Source organism: Ambystoma mexicanum, chromosome 3p, assembly GCF_040938575.1.
Source record: "Ambystoma mexicanum isolate Mex_15411 chromosome 3p, UKY_AmexF1_1, whole genome shotgun sequence".
NCBI lineage: Eukaryota > Metazoa > Chordata > Amphibia > Caudata > Ambystomatidae > Ambystoma > Ambystoma mexicanum.
The window spans coordinates 869,210,941-869,226,020 of NC_090925.1; the positions used below are offsets into that span (position 1 = coordinate 869,210,941).

The following is a 15,080-nucleotide window of genomic DNA, read 5'->3' on the forward strand; positions in this document are numbered from 1 at the left end:
ACTAACCACCCCCCTCCCCCCGTCCCCCAACACCCTAGTGAAAACAATAAATGTTCTATGAAAGGGTTGCTTTGCTATCATACCAAAAGATCAATTAGTCCCCACCACAAGACAGTTTTCTCACCCAGGATGTGATTCAGCTGGTCCAAATAGTGCTTCCCAGGGAAGATTGGTCGGTTGGAGAGCATCTCCGCTAGGATACATCCCACAGACCAAATATCAATGGATTTGGTATAACCCTGCGAGGGAGGAAAAAACTTTGAGTTATACACCAATAAACACCAACATAGGAACAGCACAAATTTACTAGCATTGTTCTGCTAATGTAGCATCACCTACAGGATTTCCGATTGCATGGTCAATCCCAACAAAGCATAGTCTTTCTTTCCAGGATAAAATGGATGCAAACATTAATAAACACCCATTTCAACAACTTGTCTTCGGAGTATGCTCAATAAATTCTCAATCCCTACCAACATCATGCTCAAAGGGATTTGAAGGGGGCGATGAAGGGAGGAAGCAGTTGACCGTGGATGCACATTAATCAGCATTATACAGCCACAAGGCTACCCAAATGTAAGAACAAGGGAATCCCAGGCGGTTGCAATTCACTGTAAGCGACAGGGTCTCTTTAAGCAGTACACCAAATCAAAGAGCATACAATCACACTGCGCTGAGTTGAATCAACAAGGATTCAATTTAATCAACCGAAACAGCCAACACATGTTTCGACCTTCACAGTCTTCTTCCAGGTGTTATTTTTTCTATGGTTGTATATGTGCCAACCTGCACAATTAATAGAACCTCCAATTGAGAATCCCCAGCACAATTGGAGGTTCTATTAATTGTGCAGGTTGGCACATATACAGCAATAGAAACTTAACGCCTGGAAGAAGACCGTGTATGTTGAAACACGCATCAGCTGTTTTGCTTGATTAAATTGATTTCTTGTTAATGCAACTCATCAGCGCAGTGCGATGGTGTGCGCTTTGATTTACAACAGATGTTCATCATTGTATTCTTTACTACATATGTAGTGACCAGCGCAGCAGGTTCACGTCTAACTGCCCCAGGGAAGTTTCGTACCGTCTTTAAGAAGCAGTCCACGCATCAACAGGGTGAAATTTAAACTTAAAAAACAATTACTGGCTGGGCAGATTAAATGAAAAGGAGAAGGCTTACGATTGGATAATTTGTCCAACCCCTTCCAAACATGCTTTTCAGATGGGATGCAATGAAAAACATGAAAAGATTTACATTACATAGACCGCTGTGCAGAGCCAATGTTTTATTGATGCAACTAAACCAGTTGGTGGTACATTTTAAGCAGTTGCAGCATCCAACATAACAACCAGAGCACTGTTTTACTTTAACAAAAAATAAATAAATGCAATGTTGATGAAACGCTATGGTTACTCAAAAACACTGCATAAGACTAGAAAATCTCCCAATTGTATGTCTTTTTACATTGCCATCTGTTATTAGCAATACTACTTTGTTGTTCTATCATTTATCCACAGGTCTATATAGGCCGTTTGTAAATTACGTTGGAAGTAGTATTTTTCCACATGTACTTAAATGAAATATTTTAAATCACAGCATGAAAATTAAGTTCCATCAGAAAAATGGGCACAGACCTGCATTTAGTATTTACACAAAAAAACATACATACTGCCTCATGAAAGATTCCTCCTGCTTCCAAGCGCTGTTGGAGTAGGTGTTAGGTAGCAGTTAGGTAAATCACCAGTGTTCAAGATACACAGAAAGTGTTTAGAAAAACAAAACATGCATAGGACTGTTGGAGTACAATTCCATTTTTGTGGGGTTCTGCAGTCATTCCATGGGACCCATACAAGTCTCTACATTTTTCTGCTTTGTTTGAGTTTTCCATGTATTGTAGTGGTTACAGAACTTCTGATGAAGTCCCCCTGCCATTACATCAGTATAGGTCCTGGGACGCCCAAAAGACTCCAAGGCACAGGGGTGCTTCTTCGATCGGCCTACATTGGTTTTAGAGGGTAGGCTTCCGACAGCCATTTCTGTTTGGCATCGCCAGGGGTGCAAGCCGGTTAACTGCATTATAGGCGCACGTTTATGGTAGAATATGGGGTACTCGTTTTTTTAAGGTCCTGGGTCTTCCTTTGTCCAGGGAAACTACGAGGGAGGCCTAAAATGTCAGTTGTGCACATGTGGTGCCTCAGGAGGGTATCTAGTGATTTTACTGAAAAGTAAAAACATTCAATAGATTTTTTTTTACCAAAGATAAATCAATCGAAAAACATATTTTTACAAAACATATGGGGCAGGGATTGGGGTGAAAACACAAACAGGAGTCCCACCCAAATAAATTAAAAAATTAAAATAAATATCACATAGAACCCTTAGGAGCCCAAATGGCAACCTCCATAGTGGTTTGAATTTGTATAGACCAGTTCTTTGCACTGGGCAGGCCACAACACCCTACTGAGGAGGGCCCGAGGGCTCAGCAGTTTTTGGGCCCACCATGACTGGCTACCAAAACCTTTGCGACGGTACATACAGGGGAAGCCCAGTTCCTGCTTGCAATTCTGCCAGATAAGGAAAGCCGGATGGTTTACCTGCGAGACGATTTTACAAGTGAAAACCATTGCAGCCCATTTTTGATAACCAGATGGCGATACTGGTGTCGCTTGAATATACTGCTTTTTCAGTTGCTGGGCGCAGTTAAAGGTCTCGCTTGTCCTGTTGGTCCTACTAGTCTGCTTAGATGAGGCTGTCCACCTGGGATATATTTTTCCTGTTTTACCAGTGTCCAAGCTTGGTGTTCGGAGCTATTGCATGGAAGGGTGTTAGGCCCCCCCCAACACCCTGCCAAATCTGCTTCTTGGCCGTACTGGGTCTAAATGGATATTTGAGAGGGCTTGTAGTTCACCGTCCCTTCTTATTGATGCCGTTGCAACAAGAAAAGCAGTCTTCCAAGTGAGATGTCCAAGACTAGCTTTGTGCATTGGTCCAAAAGGTGGACCCAAGGGTTGTGAGTACAACATTTAGGTACCACCCAGGAGATGGATTTGAAATAGGAGGGTATAGTCTTTTAACCCCTTCGATGAAAGCTTTGATTACTGGAACTTTCACCATGGCACGTTTTTAGGATGTAGTATAAGAAGAGTGTGCTGCTAAATGCACTGATGGAATTGGACTAGACCAGAATCTAGGAGGTAAAGCATATAATGTACTGTGTATGAAGGATAACAGTTAATTGGATTGATGTTGCATGACTTGCAACAAGTAACTATCTCTTCCATTTGTTGAAATAGCAGTGTATTGCATTTGGTTTCCGTGCCTCTTTTAGGATGTCCATACACCTTTGTGGAAGGTTCAAATGTCCAAACTCTATGACTTCAGGAGACAGGCTGCTAAGTTCAGAGCTGGAGGGTATTAATGGAATGTTGTCCCCTTGTGCTGGGACAGTATTTTGTACAGACACAGAAGTTTGATTGGTTTGCACATCACTAGTTTGAGTAGGCGTGGAAAACATGAGTGACTTGTTCCTGGTTCATCTTGTGCACTATTTTGTTGAGGAGAGGTGTCGGTGGGAAAGTGTAAGCACACTTCCCTGACCAGCTCATCCACAGGGTGTTCCCTTTGGACCCTGGTTCGGGAAACCTGGATGCGAAGTTTGGGCGCTGTGCATTTTGCAGTGAAGCTGAAGATCTCTGCTTAAAGTGACCGTTAGTTAATTGTGTTCCCCCTGGAACATGCAACAATAGGAAAGCGTTTGAGAGACAGTTTCCAAATCTTTTGGGCTAACCTAAAGAGTGTGTCCTGCATGGTTTGTTGACCAGGAACGTGGCAGTGGTACTGTCCGAGGACTAGAACTGGTGCCCTGCTCAGTGTGGTTGAAAAACATGTAGGGCTTTGAGGACTGTAGAAACTGTACAAGGTTGGTGATTTTTTTTGCTGGGGACCAGGTCCATACGCAGTATGCAGTGTGATTGAGGTAATGTGCTCCCCATCCTGAGAGTCAGGCGTCTGTTGCGAGAGTCACCTGCACTGAGAGGTTATGCGAACATGTTTTAACATGTTTTCTTGGGTCTACCTGTATAGACCCTGTACCAAGGCCTGTGAAAAGATCACTAGATCATTCCATTGACTGCTTGTTTAAGACCATTGTTTTCGCTAGGCACTCTTACACCCCGTGCAGATGCCGTGTGGAACCAGATCTATGAAAGCAGCCATCATCCCAAGCAGGAACATTGCTATGAACACGGTTATCAGATGAACTGCCACATAATGAGCTACTTGGAACAGCAGGTTTTGCACTCGTTCGTTGGAGGAAAATACTAGGCCCTTTTGTTGTGTTTTTATTACTACTCTTAGGAATTGTTTTACTTGACTGGGGGACAAAATTTGACTCTTGTTGATTGAGAAGCCCAAGTGGAACAATAGGTTGATTGTCTCTTGGGTGTTTTGACATTTGTGGTGTTTCTCCTGCTATGAGCCAGTCGTCCATGTAAGGGTACACTGGGATGTATTGCCTTCACCAGTGTGCTGCTACCGCTGCTAGTATCTTGGTAAACAGTCTTGGCGCTGATGAAATGCTGAAATGGAGCACCTTGAACTGATAGTAGGTATTCCCTAGCTGGAAACACATGTACTTTCGGTGTGCTGGCAGCGTTGGACATGCAAGATTTATATTTTCATATTTCAATGTTGCCATGGGTTAGGCAAGATTGTATGCAGTACCCTTTGGGTTCACAACAACCTTGACCTCCTGGCAATAGGAACCCAACCTTTGGTATAAGACTATACTACACAGGTTGTTAGTGTGGCTGAGCAGCCAGGCTTATCTCAAGGGAGGTCCATGTGAGCAGTAGGGGAGTTACAGAGATTAACAGTGACAAGTATCTAAACACTTGCACTCAAGGTTTGATTAAACAATTACTAATTTAACAGTTAGTTTGAATAAGCCTTTTTCAGAAGGGGCAATCTAACACACACTCCAAAATATACACTTAGTTTCTCTAAATGAGCAAATACCCATTTGGGATGGCACACAGATACTTCCTACACCCTCAGGCGACAAATAGCTAGGACACTGTACTTTACTATATCACTGGTACATTTAGAGCAATACTGAAGTTAGTGTTAAAGAAAAGGGTTGCAGAATAAAACAAGAGATCGCACAAATATTCTCAAGCAGGTAAGTACTTTTGAACGCCTCAATGCAAAGCAAGTTAACCGTTTCCTGGAAGGAAGGTACAACACACAATCAGGAGAGAAGGGTAATTCAGAGAGCCAGGCCAGCCAATGCCAATTGGACAAAAGTCTAGGTGAGCTGAAGCACTTCTTGCAGATAGGTAAAAGTCTTGCACAATGTTTTAGAAGTCTATGTAGAAAAAGTAGAATCAAAGTAGGGTCACAAGCTGGGAGGCTTGAGAGGTAGAAGATGCAAGCAACTCTGCAGAAGCAACCAATACAAGTCTCAACCGAGTGAGTAAGGCTAGAATAAGAGGCAAGTCCTCGCAAACTTTACAGTGCACTTGGTTAGAAGAAATGGTTCCGGCTGGATTCTGTTCCTGTGCAGCTCTGTAGATCCTGTTCGTGGGCCTCAGTCGTGGGGACAAGAGGGAGGATGTCCGAGGACTCCTACACTGCAATGGGACTGTCAGCGGCAAAAAAAGACACACTTCAGTGGTACTTTGCGGTTTCAGCTCCTTGCGTCTCAGCAAATAGCACCATTGCGGACTCTTGGATACCACTGTGGACTTTCCTCACAACTGGGATCCAGCACTCTGTTGAGATAGCCCAGGCTTGGTCAGTCCTGGTTACTGGGAGTCCGGAGGATCTTCCAGAAGCTCAGGTCCGACTTAAAAGTGATGCACTCCATTTGGTGTTCCTCTCCCCGGCACTTCAGTTCCAGCAGCAGAAATACAGCCATCTCCGAGAGGATGTCCAAACGAGTTCACTTTGGAGTTGATTGGTCCCACCAACTCAAGGGGAGAAGTCGTCCTTACAGGGCTCCCCTAGTCGAGGCAAATTCGGAGCTTCAGCACAGCAGCAGGGCTTCACCGGGCAAACCAACGGTCCAGGAGTTGCACCAGGCATCTCTTCCAAGTAGTTCTTCGGATTCCTTCGTCCAGTGGTCGACTGCCTTCCAAGCCAAAAAGCCTCGCCTTTTATGCAGGTTTCTCCCTTTCATTCCAGCTTAACTATCAATCACACAGCAGGGTGACTGTCCTTGCTGGGCAGCCAGCCAGCCAGCCAATCACCTTCTGGGTGCATTCCTGTAACCAACAGGATTAAGCACAGGGAAGTTTCGAGCACCTCCCTCACTTCCTTCCCTTGCCAGACATACTGGGGCCAGAGGCGGGCTTCACTCGTGAATCCCACCAAAGACAAAACAAAGGGACCAAACGTTGTTTGGCGCACACAGTAAATCTCAATAAGGACCTTTACAACCAGAAACGGCGAAAAAAGAAGACCGGGCCATTTTGATAAAATGGGCACCTATTAGTGCTTTACTGCCGCTGTGAACGCAGCCAGTGGTACAAACACACAATGGTAGTTAAAAGTAAAGCACTGCCCCCAGCCATTAATTGTAGATTGGGTAACAAATTGTTACATGAGAAAATAGACAACGGGATACTAAGTAACCCCTCCAGCACCATATTGTAAGATAGTGTGTGCTGGGTCTAGAAAGTTACTTATGCAAGTAAAGTCCGTTTCACTTAACTGCTCTTGGAAACAGTTTTATCCAAGAGGAAGTATTTAAACCTTTTGGGAAATGTAAGACTTCCGTGTCACTGCAATGAAGTTGCGGTGTGTCACAATGCAAAGATGATGCCTATGGACTTTGTCAGACTCCACAACCAAAAGAAACAGTGTCCAATCACAGAAAATTACACAAGAGAGGTGGAAAAAAATGTTTCACTCTCTCCAGGTTAAAAATGTAAAAGTCCTAGAGTCCAGCAAAAGTGCTGGGGGTCTCTAAGGGAGAGAGGACCTGGCACATTTCTGATAATTTTCCTCAACACCATGAAATCACCCTGTTTTAAGAGGGGAATTACTTCTTGCAGTCTTGTCATTAGAAACCTTTGTGGTTTCACATAAGTGTTGGCTGGGCCCAGGGCACGCAGTTCAATCTTTCTTTGCCACTAGGAAGTACAGTGTATAGATACCCTTGTTTACCAGGTGAGCTGGAACTAGCGCAAATGAAGAAGAGACTGGATTGCTTCTTGTAGGATTTGTTGATGCTGTGGAGACATGTTCTTGTGTCTTGTTGAATGTTGCTGGGTTTCTCTAGAAACTTCAGTGAGTAACTCCCTACTGTTAGGGAGAATTCTCAGAAATTTGCCAATTCCCTCCACCTTAGACCCCCCAGCAACTTTGCTGGATTTTGAGGACTTTATTTTTTTACCTGGAGAGAGAGACTTTCCCATTCTCTCATCTATTTTAATGTGATTTTGAACATCGTTTCTTTTGGTTCGGGAGTCTGATAAACTCCATAGGCATATTTTACATTGTGTCACACAGCACCTTCAGTGCAGTGGCACATGGAAGCCTTCCAGATTTCCCAAAGGTTTAAATACCTTCTCTGGGGTAAACTACAGTTTCCCGGAGCAGTAAAGTGAAATTGACTTCACTTACATTTGTAACTTTCTAGACCCAGCACGCTATCTTAAAATAGGGTGCTGGAGGGATTACTTAGTATCCCCTTTGTCTAACTTCTCATGTAACATTTTTTATATGTTACCCTTTCCTCACTGAATGGCTAGTGACCGTCATTTACTTTTAACTACCATGGTGTGCCTTTACAGCGGGCTTCGTTCGCAGCTGCAGAAAAGCACCAAGGATGCAATTTGTGTCAAAATGGCCTCAGTCTTTTTTCACCATTTGTTTGTGGAAAGGTCCTTCTTGAGATTTACTTTGCGCGCCAAACCAGATTTGGTCCCTTCGTTCGCTTTGCCTTTGGCGGGATTCACAAGTGAAGCCCGCCTCTGGCTCCAGGGTGTCTGGCGGGGGCAGGAAGTGAGGCAGGTGCCCGAAACTCCGTGCTTAGTCTCCTAGGAGACCCAAATGCACTCTGTAGTGATTGGCCGGCTGACTGTCCGGCAAGAACAGCCACCCTGCTGGGTGACTGACAGCTAGGCTGGAATGAATAGGAGAGAACTGAATAAAAGGCAAGGCTTTTGCCTTGGAAGGCAGAGTTGACCACTGGACTAAGGAACCGAAGAAGAACTTGAAGAGGACGCCTGATGCAACTCCTCGACCGTTGGTTTGCCCGGTGAAGCCATGCTGCTGTGCTGAAACTCCAAATTCGTATTGACAGAGAAGCCCCTGCAAACGACTTCTTCCTTTGAGTTGGTGGGACCAAATCAACTACAAAGTAAGCCACCGAGACATCTTCTCAGGGCTGGTTGAATTTCCACAGAGTTGCTGCTGGAAACCGAATAGCCAGGGAGAGGAACACCAGATTGTGTGTGTTGCTTTTAAGCTGGCCAAAAGCTCCAGGAAGATCCTCCGGACTCCCAGGAAGCAGGACAGACCAAGCCTGAGCTCCCTCAACAGAATGCGGGACCCCAGAAGCAAGGAGCGTCATCTCGACAGCCAGAAACCGCAGTGTTGCTATTTGCGGTAGTCGTGAGGGGCTGAAAAACTGAAGTGCCACTTGTTTGAAGATTGAGAACAAGAGAGGAATCCAGTGAGGATAGCTACGTCCCCTGCACACTTTCTGAAAGGCCAGAGATGGCCTAATGGAGATTAAGTATAGAGTTTTAAGCAATTATAATCACTTGTAATTACATATGAGTACAATTTCAATAAAGAGTTCAATAGAGTTCGTGTTTATAAAAAACTATTTTTGCTTTTTATTTGCATCTTGATATGCCCAACGCGTTTCGAGTTGTGTACACTCTTCATCAGGGGCAGCATATTCAACAATTAAAGTCTACAAAAAGAAAGATTGTATACAACAATATATTAGTATTGGTTTAGTACAACTTGTGTTAATCGAACATATCAATTCAAAAAATCACGATTGTTTTTAAAGAATTAGTATCTTTTTTGTAACAAAACATCCTGTCATTTGTTTAGTGACCCCATTGTGACTCATCACTAGAAGAGCAAATATTAAAGTGGAGCGGTGTAGAATTGAACGTGAGTATTAAAAAAGATATTTGATGCGTGCCAGAAGTGGCCTGGTCCGTCTAACTCTTGCACTCAATGCGGGGAAGAAAGGGATTATGCATATATAGAGAGAAAAGATAAGAGGAAAACAAGGATGATGTGCAATCTAAACAGGTATAAAGAGAAATGGAAAATTATCTTACCGAAATAAATTTTCCCAAAAAAAGGAAAGCAAAAGTTGCTGTATAAATCGATAGGAATTAGCTGGATGTGCTCCAGACGTTCAACCAGGTAAATGTTGTAGGTGTCTTAAATTTAAGTAACCTAGTAGCTACAAAAGGAGGAATGTATGACAAGGGATTTAGTATACTCGAAGTATCTAGGCGTAAGCCTAATTGTATTTGCTGTAAAGAGTACTTACTAGATCATCACCGGCGAGTAGAGGCGCGTCCGAATGCGGTCAGGAGCCGCGAACGAGTGAGCTAGTTGATGCACGGCCGTGTATTTATATAAATGCCCGCTATGACGTCATACGCGCATGCGCCAGCGACGTCGTGACGTCACTCACGCATGCGCGAACGAACGTAAACAATGCCAAGAAAGATGTAAGTGTCGAATTATTTAAATGGATGGAGGAACGGATGATGCCGTTATTGATAAACATAATGCCCTCTTTGAGAAACATAAGGGTAGAAAGAAAAGTAAGTGCTGAAATAATATCATGAATTAAAATTATGCAAAGGATCGTGAATGCCTTTGTTTAAGAGACTAAGGGTGGATCGAAGGGGGTATATCAGAGTACCAGGTGATAGTGGGGAGTAAATGATCCTATGTCTAAATAACCGTATTGGGAGCAATATGCTCAGAAAAAGACCGGGCAGGTCAGTGATAAATAGATCCACGAAAAGTGGATGTAGCTGGTATATATCAAAGTGCCTAGTGCATTATAGAACAGTAAAATAAGAAATCCTAATATCTCAGTTTGTACAGATTTCACAGCAATACAAGCAGATGTTTTTGAAGTGTACAAAGAATTGTATGTAGTCACTGACCCAACATTTTGTGGGTGTACATTCTAATGTCAACTAGTGGCCAACATGAACACAGAATGCAAACATTAGGAAACAGCAGACGAATCTCAGACATGTTCGATGTAGAATACTTAAATTGTGTCTTAGCATGTAGAATGTGATCTGAATTATAGAAATGGGCCCAAGTAGTAGTCCTCATTGATCCCAAGAGGGGTCATGGCATCCAGTTTATTAATCCAAAAGAGTTCTCTTTGTGCCAGGAGTTTTGGAAGATTACCACCTCTGCTCAGAGGACCTAAAACTTCCAGTACCACAAATCTCATTTGTGAAACATTGCATTTGTCTCAGAAGTGTCTGTACACTGGGGATTTGCAGTTTTTTGTCCTGATTTGTGCTCTGTCCACCTGTCTAACTTTCCTGTTCGTTTTGCCTACATAGTATATGCCGCATGGGCAGCGGATGGCGTAGATGGCATTTTTCGTATAACATGTTGCAAAGTTCCTTAGCATGATTTTTTGCCATTGTAGGGATGTCTGATGATGTCGCCTTTTATCACGTTGTTACAATGTTGGCAATGTAGACAGGCAAAGGTGCCTGTTTTTTGTTTGCTGAGAGTAATCTGAGGTGATAGTTTGGGTTTTTCAGCTTTCATCAATTGGTCTCAAGTTCTTTCCTCTTTTATAGGCCATCATGGGAGGATCCGGAAATAATTCAGCAAGCGTACTGTCCTATTTGATTAGGTCCCAATTTTTGTATATAATTCTTTTGATCTGGAAACTTTAGCTGGAGTATCTCAGTGTATGAATAAGCCCTTTTCCATTTCGTTTGGGGTTACCTTCCAGTAGTGTGTTTCTTTCTTGAGTTTCTGTGCGTGACATGGCTCTGTCAATCACTTTGGGTGGAAAACCTCTGTCGAGGAACCTTTTCTTCATTGTGTTGTATTCTACATGGAGTGAGTCTGTTTCTGAAGTTATTCTCTTCAGCCTTAGTAGCTGGCTATATGGTAAATTTTCCTTCAGATGTTTAGGATGGTGGCTTGTGTGATGGAGACAGCTATTCACATCCGTAGGTTTTCTATATATTTTCGTTTTCACTATGGTTCCTGTTAATTCGACTGACATCCAGAAAGTTCACGTGTGGCTTGCCAATTTCAATAGTGAATACTATTTCAGGATTGCATGTATTGAGAAAGTTCAAGAAATTGAGCAATTCCGTTTCAGTACCCATCCATATTCCAAAAAAACTCACGTATTGGATAATCCTCTTTGGAAGAATAAGATAAAATGCTGGCAGAGCTACATCGATGATATTTTTGGAATGTACAGAGACTTCTGAGACATATGCAAACACTGAGATTTTAGGATTTCTTATTTTACTGTTACATAATGCACTAGGCACTTTGATATACACCAGCTACATCCACTTTTCGTGCATCTATTTATCCCCGGCCTGCACGGTCTTTTTCCAAGCAGATTATTCCCAATACGGTAATTTAGACATAGGATCCTTTACTCCACACTATCACCTGGTACTCTGATATACCCCCTTCGATCCACCCTTAGGCTCTTAACCAAAGGCATTCACAATCCTTTGCATCATTTTAATTCATGATATTATTTCGGCACTTACTTTTCTTTCTACCCTTCTGTTTCTCAAGGAGGGCATTATGTATCAATAATGGCATCATCCGTTCCTCCATCCATTAAATAATTCGACACTTACATCTTTCTTGGCATTGTTTACATTAGTTCGCGCATGCGTGAGTGACGTCACGACATAGTCTGACCTCGCTGGCGCATGCGCGTATGACGTCATAGCCGGCATTTATATAAATACACGGCCATGCATCAACTAGCTCACTCGTTCGGGGCTCCTGACCGCATTCGGATGCTTCCCTACTCGCCGGTGATGATCTAGTAAGTACTCTTTACAGCAAATACAATTAGGCTTACGCCTAGATACTTCGAGTATACTAAATCCCTTGTCATACATTCCTCCTTTTGTAGATACTAGGTTACTTACATTTAAGACACCTACAACATTTACCTGGTTGAACGTCTGGAGCACATCCAGCTAATTCCAACTGACTTATCCAGCAACTTTTGCTTTCCTTTTTTTGGGAAAAAAATTTTCGGCAAGGTAATGATTTACCATTTCACTCTTTATGCCTGTTTAGATTGCACATCCTTGTTTTCCTCTTATATCTTTTCTCTCTATATATACATAATCCCTTTCTTCCCCGCATTGAGTGCAAGAGTTAGACGGACCAGGCCACTACTGGCACGTATCAAATATCTTTTTTAATACTCACGTACAATTTTACACCGCTCCACATTAATATTTGCTCTTGTAGTGATGAGTCACAATGGGGTCACTAAACAAATGACAGGCTGTTTTGTTACAAAAAAGTTAGTAATTCTTTAAAAATAACAATCGTGATTTTTTTGAATTGATGTTATGTTCGATTAACACAAATTGTACTAAATACTAATATATTGTTGTATACAATCTTTTTGTAGACTTTAATTGTTGAATATGCTGCCCCTGATGAAGAGTGTACACAACTCGAAACGCGTTGGGCATATCAAGATGCAAATAAAAAGCAAAAATTGTTTTTTTATATAAACACAAACTCTCTATTGAACTCTTTATTGAAATTGTACTCATATTTAATTCCAAGTGATTATAATTGCTTAAAACTCAATACTTAATCTCCATTAGGCCATCTCTGGCCTTTCAGAAAGTGTGCAGGGGACGTAGCTATCCTCACTGGATTCCTCTCTTGTTCTCTGTATATATCCAGCCTAGATACCAAAGCTGTGTTTTTCTCCCCCGCACCTTGAACAATTTACCATAATGTTTATTTCTCCGATTACCTTTCATTGAATTACACTTATTTTGGTGTGCAAGTGTGTTTTCCTGTGTTGGTTATCACTTGTTTGAAGATTGCCGTTGTGAGCGGTGACCATCCCATTGCAGTGCAAGAGTCCCCATAAGTCGTCCTCTCTTGTCCCCACGACTGAGGCCCAGGAACAGAGATCTGCACTGTAACAGAAGTCATCTGCTGCACTTTTTCTTTAATTCAAAGGTACTGTAAAGTTTGAGAAAACTTACCTTTTATTGTGGAGTTGCTTGCATCTTCTACTGCTCACAAGCCTAAACAGCTTGTGGCCCTACATTGATTCTTCTTTTCTTCAAAGACTTCTAAAACATTGTGCAAAGACTTCTTACTTACCAGAAGACGTTTTTCAGCTCATATAAGACTTTTTGCACATTGACTTTGGCTTAGCCTGTTATACTGAATGACTCTGCTTAGGTGATCCAAAAGTATTTGCCTGCTTAAGAATATTTGTGGTCCGTTTGTTCTAATAACCATTTCCTTTGACCAAGTCCTAAGAGTATTCTAAATGCAACAGTGAGATATTAATGTCACCAGCACCCTAATTATTGAAGTCACCTGAGGGTGTAGGTTGTGACTGTGGGCCATCCCAAAAGGGTGGTTACTGATGTAGAAACAAAGTGTGTAGTTTTGGAGTGCATTTGTGTGTTGCTTTTATATTGCTCCCTTCTGAAGGCTTATTCTAACTGACTGATAAGTTAATAATTGTTTAATCAAGAACCCTTGTGTGCAAGTGTTTATTTGAATACTTGTCATTGTGAATCTAACTCCCCGACAGCTCACATTGACCCCTCTTGAGATAAGCCTGGCTGCTCAACACGATACCAACCTGTGTAGTACAGACTTATACCAAAGGTTGGGTTCCTATTGGCAGGAGGTCAGGGTTGTTGTAGTGCACCCAAAGGTTACTGCATACAATCTTGCCTAACACCTACCACTAGATAGCACCCACTGCCATGATGCGATTCCCTTCTTTGCATGGGTGAATTGACAAATGCGACCTCCCACTGGAGAGGCATGGGAGGGAACCTGGACTGGAATGTCATTGCCTAGAGGTGGAGGCGCCTCTAGCAGTGGTTGACTACCTCGGCCCTTCTATAGCCCCTTTGAAAGTTCAACTGGTAAGGGGTGGATTGGCTCCGAGGGTTGGCCCAAGAGGAGTGTCCCCAATTGTAACCCTGGGAGCGTGGGAATCCATGCCCGCGAAAGGAGCAGTGTGTATTAAACACCACCCATTGTAGATAGGGTTTTTCATTGACCTAAAGACTTTAGTGTTCCATATTCTTCCTTTGCACTCCTGGGTACATCATCAACGGCTTTACCGAAAAGAACAAAGGACTCAAAGGGCATATTAAATATGGTAGTGTTTCCTATTTGAATTCCGATTGTCGTAGCCAGGAGTGACGTTTTAAAAGTGTACCTCCTGCAATAATGCACCCGGCATTGTCTGCAGCAACTAAGTTGTTCTTGAGAATGCAGTTGGCTTTTTGCTTTCCCTCAGACACGGACTTTAAAATGTGAGCTATTAAGGACTCATGGACTGCATGGAGTAGTTGTACAGCAGCAGTTGGAACTTCCTCCAGGTGGTATTCTTGGCAATGCGGGTCCGGTACGCTGCTGGTGTAGTTACTTTCCTGCCTAATGTGTAACGTTTCTTACTTTCCTTTTCAGGGGGTGCCTCTGTGGATGCCACCGCGGCACCCGCCTTCTTTCTTCTGGTTGTTTCAACCAAGTAATCAGGTTTCAGTTGTCCCCCAATAGAGGGGATCTGTAGGAGCAGGTTTACATTTTTTCGAGTCTAGGATTTACAGCTCTAGTTAACGATTGAGTGAGCAGAGATTGTTGACTTAGTCTTTGTATTGGAGGTAAGGGTATGGCATGCATTACTCACCATAATAGCCTTTCTGATGATTGTATCTGCTTAGATTCACATACGGTGCATATGGTCCGACATCCATTGGTAACCGCAGAGTAGTGCATCTCGTCTTTCGGGGACCGAAAGGGGAACGTCGGCATAGGCGTGTCTAACACTATCCCTATTG

General features: G+C 42.8%; 1 protein-coding gene across 1 annotated transcript in view; it reads right to left on the bottom strand.

The window, feature by feature from the left end:
- Nucleotides 1-15,080, bottom strand: part of LOC138581028 (mitogen-activated protein kinase 1-like) — a 594,665-nt gene that overhangs the window by 266,589 nt on the left and 312,996 nt on the right. The window contains exon 5 of the mRNA XM_069652044.1: nt 125-239. Within this exon, the coding sequence (XP_069508145.1) occupies nt 125-239 (115 nt within the window). The remainder of the gene's footprint in view (nt 1-124; nt 240-15,080) is intronic.